This window comes from Galeopterus variegatus, unplaced genomic scaffold, assembly GCF_000696425.1.
Source record: "Galeopterus variegatus unplaced genomic scaffold, G_variegatus-3.0.2 Scaffold8084, whole genome shotgun sequence".
Lineage (NCBI taxonomy): Eukaryota > Metazoa > Chordata > Mammalia > Dermoptera > Cynocephalidae > Galeopterus > Galeopterus variegatus.
Window position 1 is genome coordinate 41758 of NW_007734195.1, and position 7968 is coordinate 49725.

The window sequence follows — 7968 nt, forward strand, 5'->3', positions numbered from 1 at the left end:
AGGGCAAGATGTGTGGGGTTTGTAGGGCGTGGGTGTGGGTGGCAGTGAGGGTAGAACGGGTGTCTCCAACAGGTACAGACACGATTGGGTGTCAGCACCAGCGGGGGGCAGGGATATGGATACTGACACATGGCCACGTGTGGGCATAGATCGGTATGAAGGTGTGGGTATCAGTGGCAGCAACTGGGTGTCAGGATGTCAACAGATGAAATAATACTGGCTAAGACTTTATAGCACTTACAGGTACCTGTCCCTGTTCTTTGTGTTTTACGTAAAGTTACTCATTTAATTTTCACATCAACCCCATAAAATGTATCTTATTAGTGTCCCCACTTTTTAAGGGAAGGGAACAGAGGCACAAAGAGGGCAAGTAGCTGCCCAAGGTCATCCAGCTAGTGAGTGGCAGGGCCAGGACCTGAGCCCAGGCTGTCTGGTTTGGGTCCACGCTCTCAGTCCTTCCCTGCACCAGGAGTACAGTGCAGGGAGTGAAGCTGGGAGTGCGTGTGCGTTGGGGGGACAGGAGGGGCACTGTGGACCGCAGGCAGGAAGTGGAGGTCGATGTGAATAGGTAGAGCAGTATGAATGGCGCTGTTGAAGACGGAGGCCTGGGAAAGTACAGGAAGAGGCGCAGAGGTGGCCTGATCCAGGTTGAGGCTGGGCCCTGGTTCCCAACCTTTACTGGAGAATCAGAATCACCTGGGAGGCCTATTAAACCACAGGTCATTCCTGACTCTGGGGTTCTGGATTGGAGCTCAAGCACCGCATTTCCCTGGTGAGGCTAAGTCTGCCAGTCTGGGGACCAGACTTTGGGAACACTAGAGTAGAGCACTGAGCACGGGTGATTATAAGGAACAGGAATTGCTGTTCGGAGGAAAGGACAGAGGTGGATAGAGTGAGAGTAGAATAGAGAGTGACTTTAGAAGTGTGGAATAGGTTACAGCTAGAGGAAGGTGACTGTTGGAGTGACCATGGGCATGAGTGTCATTTAGTTAAGCAGGAGTGTGAGTTCAGCTGGCCCTCCATATTGGCAGGTTCAGCCAACCACTGATTGAAAATATTTGGGTAAAGAACAGTGCAATAATAAAAAATAATACAAATAAAAAAATACAGTATAGCAACTGTTTACCTAGCATTTACATTGTATTAGGTATGATAAGTAACCTAGAAATGATTTAAAGTATATGGGAGGATGTGCATAGGCTATATGCAAATACTGCACTATTTTATATCAGGGACTTGAACAAACTTGGATCTTGGTGTACTTGGGGGTGCTGGAACCAATCCTTCATGGATACTGAGGTATGATGTCTGAGAGGACATCAGAGCCCTGGTTTTGAGAGCATGGCAAAGCTCCCCACAGGAGCCTCTTTTCTCTTGAGGGCTCTGGCGCCCAGTGTTGACCTCCCAGGTGGTGGCTATTAGGTGTGACTAGCCTGGCATGTCTGGTTGTCCTCTCTGTACTGGTGGTCTGTAGTGAAGGCCAAGAGGCTCTTTAGGGAGTTGAATGCAAACTTAAAGGGGAGTCTATGATAGTGGCCTTGGAAGCCCCTGGGGGCCCCTCCAGGTGACTCCTGTGCTAGATTCTGTGGGGTTCTTAGAATGCAAAGATGGTTGAGACAACAGGCAGGGGAGTCTATGATAGTGGCCTTGGAAGCCCCTGGGGGCCCCTCCAGGTGACTCCTGTGCTGGATTCTGTGGGGTTCTTAGAATGCAAAGATGGTTGAGACAACAGGCATCTCTGCCCTTGGGGTCCCCTAGTGCAGGAGGTTTCTCTATGTTGATTAATTTTCAACTATAAATTACTGATCCCAAACAGGTGACTGCCTGGGCTGGAGGCCCCTGGGAAGGAGAACTTGAGGTAGGGATTAGGGCTGAAACCTGTCCAGAAAGGATTTCCTTTTCTTCCTCAGTCTTAGAGCCTGGCATGGGTTATTGCTCTGCTATAAGTTAGAGGGTTAGAGGAGGTGCTTAGGGAGACCTTCCAACCAGAGGAAGAGCTCTTTGGGCTGCAGCAAGGCACATTCAGCTGGAAGCTACTGGGGGACTGAGGGTTGGGCAACAGGCTCCAGGAAAGATGGTTCCATTCTGAGTGCCTCTGCTGTCCTGAGGCTGTCCCAAGGGGCTGACCTGGAGCCTTAACTGAGTCATGTGTTATGGGTTGAACTGTGATTGCCCCCCCTCAAAGAGATAGGTTAAAATTCTCACCCCCAGTGCCTCAAAATGTGACCTTATTGGAAACAGAGTCTTTAAAGAGGTAATCGAGTTAAAATGAGGTCATTAGGGTTGACACCAAACCAATATGACTAGTGCCTTTACAAAACTGGGAAATTTGGACACAGGAGAAAGACACGTAGAAAAGAAGGACAAGACGAAGACACAGGGAGAAGATCGCCATTGACAAGCCAAGGAACTCCTGAGGCTACCAGAAGCTAGGAGAGGGGTGTGGAACAGATTCTCCCTTACAGCCCTCAGAAGCCACCAACCCTGTCAACACCTTGGTTTTGGACTTCTAGCCTCCAGACTGGGAGACAGTAATTTTCTGTTGTTTAAGCCACCCAGTGTGTGGTACTTTGTCACAGTAGTCCTGGGAATCTAGTACACCATGATTCACGGCAGGATCCAAACCAGTCTTATTCACTGGATAGGGCATTTTCTGTTGGTTGAGGGACTGGGCAGGGGACAGCTTTGGGAGGTGAAGGAGGTGACCTGGTGACTCCAGGAGAGAGCAGTGTAGTCTGAAGCCCAGCAGGTGATGTCTAGTGGCCAGTGACCCATGGAGATTTCTCTGGAAGGAGGCACTGAGTCTGTCTTCTGGAGGAGGAACCTGCTGTGGCAAAGGCAGGGGACCTTCCCTCCGGGGTTGGGGCCTGAGGTCAGAGTGCCCTCCTCTCTGTCTAGGCCCAACAAAGAGAGCTGGCAGCTTGCACAACAAGCTCCCACTGTCTGCAGGGGTTTAAATCCTCCTTTCTCAGGGATGTGACGCAGGAAGGGCAAACAGGGACACATCTTTGGCTACAAGAACTCCAAGTTCAGAAGCCGGGCATGAATCTCCAGAGAGTGCCAAATGACCGCAAAAATTCTTTTCTTAATCAATTGTATTTTATTATCAGTTATAAATATTTTCCATTTGTCCCCTATTTACAGTTGCAAAATAGTTTATGATATTACACCCTCATCCACCATTCAGCATCTTTCTATAAACTCCATGAAAATTGAATAGGAAATAAAAAGCTCTTTTTGGGGGCTCATGAACCTGGTTCCCCCAGACTCCAAACAACCCCACACAGACAGCAGGCAACGTTTCGGCAGGTGCTACACAGTAGCAAAGGGGTGGGCCGGCAGTGGCTTGGGCGGGGTCAGGACTCCAGGCTCCTCAGGACGTTGGTGATGCTCCAGTGCTGGCCCGAGCACTTCTGCAGCACCAGCTGGAAGCCGAACTCCATGTCGCTGTTCTCCTGCAGCTCCAGGCAGCGCTTGGACTTGCGGTTCTGGATGGAGCCTCCCTAGGAGCCAGGGTGGAGAGTAGGGTCAGAGGAGGAGAGGAAATTCGGGGAGCCTGGGGGAACCTCAGGCCTGGCGGCTGGTGGGGCTGGAGTTACCTGTGTGTCCAGACGCTTGGGGACCAGCATTCCCTCAAAACTGCAAGCTCCCCCATCTTTGATCTCCTCCCGAGAAGCCTGGAAATGTGCCTCAGTTTTCTTCACAGCACTCTCATTCTTTGCCAGGACAGAGACCTCCCTTGCCAGGACAGAGACCTCCCTTACCAGGCCAGGCTGTGGCATGCTGGTTTGTTACTATAACTCCTACCCCGAGGACTGGACCCTGCTCCCCACAGCCATCAGCTGGCCTTTACAGAGACCTCCCTTACCAGGCCAGGCTGTGGCATGCTGGTTTGTTACTATAACTCCTACCCTGAGGACTGGACCCTGCTCCCCACAGCCATCAGCTGGCCTTTCTCTGAAAAGCCTCGTTCCTCGGGATGACTCCATGATCATCCTTCATTTGAGCATCACCAGAGGCCTGGGACCTCCTGCTCCTAGGGTCCATCCCCCAGCTGGCCTCTGCACTTATCAGTGTGGGCCTCAACCAAACCCAGCCTCCTGGGTACTGTTTAGTAGGCCAATAGGCTCCCTAAACCCTGGACAAGCATTTTTTGCTCCATGCTACTGATGTTCCAGAATGTTCTGTAGCCATGCACACTTAATTTATGTCCCAAAGCCCCTTGAAGGAAGTGATGTTCTGCTTCCCAAAGCAGTCCTACAGTAGCAAAGAGGAAACCCCCATATTTTGTTTTTAGTGATATCCTTGCAGGGATTGGACCATCTGGGGCTGCTGGTTGTGAGCCTGGGGAATTAGCCTGGACTGTTTGAGCATCTCTGAGTTGTCACCAAGGTTGTGCCAAACTGGACTTTGGCCTCCCAAGTAGGTAGAATTGCTTGGGTGCATGGAGGTCCTTATAAGTGGGCCCCTTGTAGCTTAATGGCACTTGAGCCTCTGGTTGAATTTATCTCTTCCCTAGAACCTACTCCTCCTCTATTTCCCATCTTGGTAGGAACCAAGTATTTGTGTGGGAAACCTGGTCATTTTCATTTATTCATCCTTCTCCTAAGCATCCAATTAGGCACCAAGTCGTGCCACTTCCACCTCCCTCATGTCTTGTGACTATGCCCTCATCCCTATCCATCTTTCCTCCCCTGGACAATCAGACTCCTAATGGGCCTCCCTTCCAACCTCCAGAGGCAGGGAGTGGGGCTCTTTCCAAAATGCACGTCTGGTCTGCAGGACAAAGTGCAAGCTCCTCAGCGCAGCCCTGAAGGCCGTCACGGCATGGGACTGCCGTTCTCTCTCGCCTCCCCTCTGGCCCTTCCCACAGCTCCACACCTTCTGCCGCAGCCATACCAAACTGCTTGTAGTTTTCTGAATCTATTCTGCATTACCTCTGGGGTTCTGGACTTTGAACGAGCTGTGCCCTCTGTCTGGGTCCTTCTCCATGCTTCCGTAGCAGGCTAAGCCACTGCCATGTTTCAAAGCCCAGCTCTTGCTCCATTTCCTCCACCTTCTCCACCTCCCACCCCCACCTCCGCCAGTCCCCACAGGTGGCTTGGCACTCTCCATCTGGTGCCTTCTCCAGCTCACAGTGCACTGTGAGGAAGGGAGATGGCAAACCTCTTCTGTAAGGAAGTCATCCCGAGTCTGCCACAACCATCCCTATGTCAGCAACTGACATGTCAAGAGAACGTCAAGATGTTCAGTTCTTACAACCTCAGAAACTGGCAGTATTTACTACAGTTGAACACACACACCCAGTGACCCAACAATTCTAACAAAAAGGTGCGCACCAAAGACATGCACTTGAATGCTTTCTGAAACATGATTTGTAAGAGCCCCAGCATGAAAACAAACCAGACATCCATCAAGAGTAGAATGGATAAATAACTGTGGTATATTCATAAAATGAAGTACTATATGGCAATGAAAACAAACTAGAGCTACACTCAAGGATAACTCTCATAAACACAATGCTGAACACAAAAAGACAGGACATCCATCAAGAGTAGAATGGATAAATAACTGTGGTATATTCATAAAATGAAGTACTATACGGCAATGAAAACAAACTAGAGCTACACTCAAGGATAACTCTCATAAACACAATGCTGAACACAAAAAGACAGACAAAATTACATACATAACTATCTATATAAACTTCCCAAACAGGCAACATAAAACTGTACTGTTAAAGTCAGGATGTGGTTACCTTTGGGGAGGAGGGAGTGGGGTAGTGATTGGCAGGAGCCAAGAGGGGGCTCCTGGGGTGCTGGCAGTGTGCTATTTCCTGACCCGGGTGGTGGTTGCTTAGGTGTTTGCTTTGTTTTAAATCACTGAGTTGAACATGCATGTTTTGTGCACATTTCTGGATATATGTGTGTTATTCTTCAACTAAAAAAAAATCCAGCTCCCTCAGAAAGGACTTTGAGAAGCAAATGAAGGAAGCAGGGGATGAGAAGCTGGTGGCAGAGGGTCGAGGGCTGTGCGTACATGTGTTGGGGAGGTATGGAATTCTCCATTTCCGTTGTATGGGAGACGGCCCAGCAGATCACACAACCCCCTTCAGAAGTGGTCAAATGAATAAAGCAGGCTCCCTCCCCCTGCACCCCACACCCCAGCACCTCCCCTGGGGAGAGCAGTGGCTCACTGCACCCAACAGCAGGGAGACCACGGAACAAAGCGGAAACCAAGATAGCGAGCTCCCCTGGGGACCACAGGTGCAGCCAGAGGGAAACCCAGAATGACTGGCTGCTGGACAAGGGCCTGGGAAGGCCCCAGAATCTCCATGTTGGAGGAGACCTTGAGGGCCAACCTCTCACTCTCACCTGCAGGCTGCACACCTCTGTACTGCAGCTTGCTTGGCACCTGCAGGGGCCAGGAGCTCAGCCCTCCTGAACAAGCTCATTCACCCCCACAAGCTGCCCACCCTTGGGGCATTCTCCTCTCACTGAACTAAAGCCCTTGCCTTGGGTGTCCACCAAGGGGTTGCAGACTTCCCCTCGGGCTTCCACACTGAGTCTGCTGCTTCTCCTCTCATTCCCTTCTAACAGGAGAAGGAGAGGCCCACATCTCCCCAGTTCTACGCGTTTCCAGGTTTAACTTTCCCAGTTCCTTGGACAGTTTTGCATAACTTTTTCTCTGTGGCTGCCCTCCTTTGGACAAGCTTTTGTGTTGCTCAGGACTGACCACAGAGCCGAGAGCCACCGCCTCACTTACACGGGACAATGGGCTTCAACATAGCCAAGGAATCACACCTTCAGTGGCCACACATGCTCCTGAGCCACGCTAGGATGGTGTAGAGGGCAGCTGAAGTTTGTCCTCTCAGAAGCTGCGGTCCACTTTGAGTCTCCATCCTGCCCCTCCAAGGCTGGACGTTTGGATGCAGTGCCATCTCTGTGACGCTTGCTCCCAGCAAGGTCAGCCCATCGCTCTCCCGCCCAGGTTTCTACAGCTTCTGTGAGAAACTTTGAGGCCCCTGAGCCTGAGCACATCTGCTGCCTGCACCCAGGCTGGGCCATGTCATGGGTGCTTCTTTAAGCAGACCTGCTGCCAGCCTCCCCAGCCCCTCCAACAGCCCTGCTGGCCCAGTGATGTGTCCTACCCCACCACGCTGGCAGCAGAGCTTAGGCAGGGCGGACTGAAACCAGCCCAGCTCTCTGAGTCACAAGGCCTGCTGGCGTTTCAGACGGGAGGTAGAAAGTGAAGGCCGAAGTGGGAGGCTGAGGACGCGGCCTCTCTGGTTGTCAGCTGTGTGGCCTTGGACAAGCTTCTCCGCCCCTCTGGTTTCATTGTCTGTGGGGTCAGACGATAATCTCTGTCCTTGTCATTGGGAGGCTGAGCAGAAGGACTGATGGGAAATGCCTTTATCAGCTACGAAACAGCAAGCAGACGTGAGGCTGTTCACAGCATCAGGGCGGGGGCTCCGGCAAACGTGCTCAACAAACAGAAAGGGGGGCCGGACCGAGAGCCCCGCCACTCTGCTGCAGATTCTGGCTGCTCAGCATATCCTCAGGCCAGGCCTCGCTAACTGTGAGGCTGCTGCACCAAAGACTGGAGAAACTTGTTCAGAACAGAAGAGGCCGCAGCCCCCTCCTTTCCTGCCAGCCACTGAGGCGCACTCTAAGCCCCATGTGCCTGTCTTCTATGGGGGCACCTTGCCAAGCCCAGAGAGGGAGGTGGGAGCTCTGGGAAGTCAAGTGTCCTTTAGGGACTCACAGCTGACATTTCCCAGGCCCTGCTCCGGCCCAAAGCATGCCCTCAGCACCCTAGAGACAGGAAGTGTGGTGACCCGGGGGTCATGAACAGCCAGTGTGGCCTCCTGGAAGAATGTGGAAGAAATGGGTGGAGGCCAAGAGCGAGGTTGGGGGAGGCGGGTGGAAGGGACACCACCTCGGTGAAGATATCTGGGCCTGTCAGGGA

At 51.9% G+C, this 7968-nt stretch overlaps 1 protein-coding gene across 1 annotated transcript in view; it reads right to left on the reverse strand.

Moving 5' to 3' along the window:
• Nucleotides 1-3077: 3077 nt before the first annotated feature.
• Nucleotides 3078-7968, reverse strand: part of LOC103608159 (polypeptide N-acetylgalactosaminyltransferase 18-like) — a 45933-nt gene continuing 41042 nt past the window's right edge. The window contains exon 3 of the mRNA XM_008592598.1: nt 3078-3503. Within this exon, the coding sequence (XP_008590820.1) occupies nt 3357-3503 (147 nt within the window). The 3' untranslated portion in view covers nt 3078-3356. The remainder of the gene's footprint in view (nt 3504-7968) is intronic.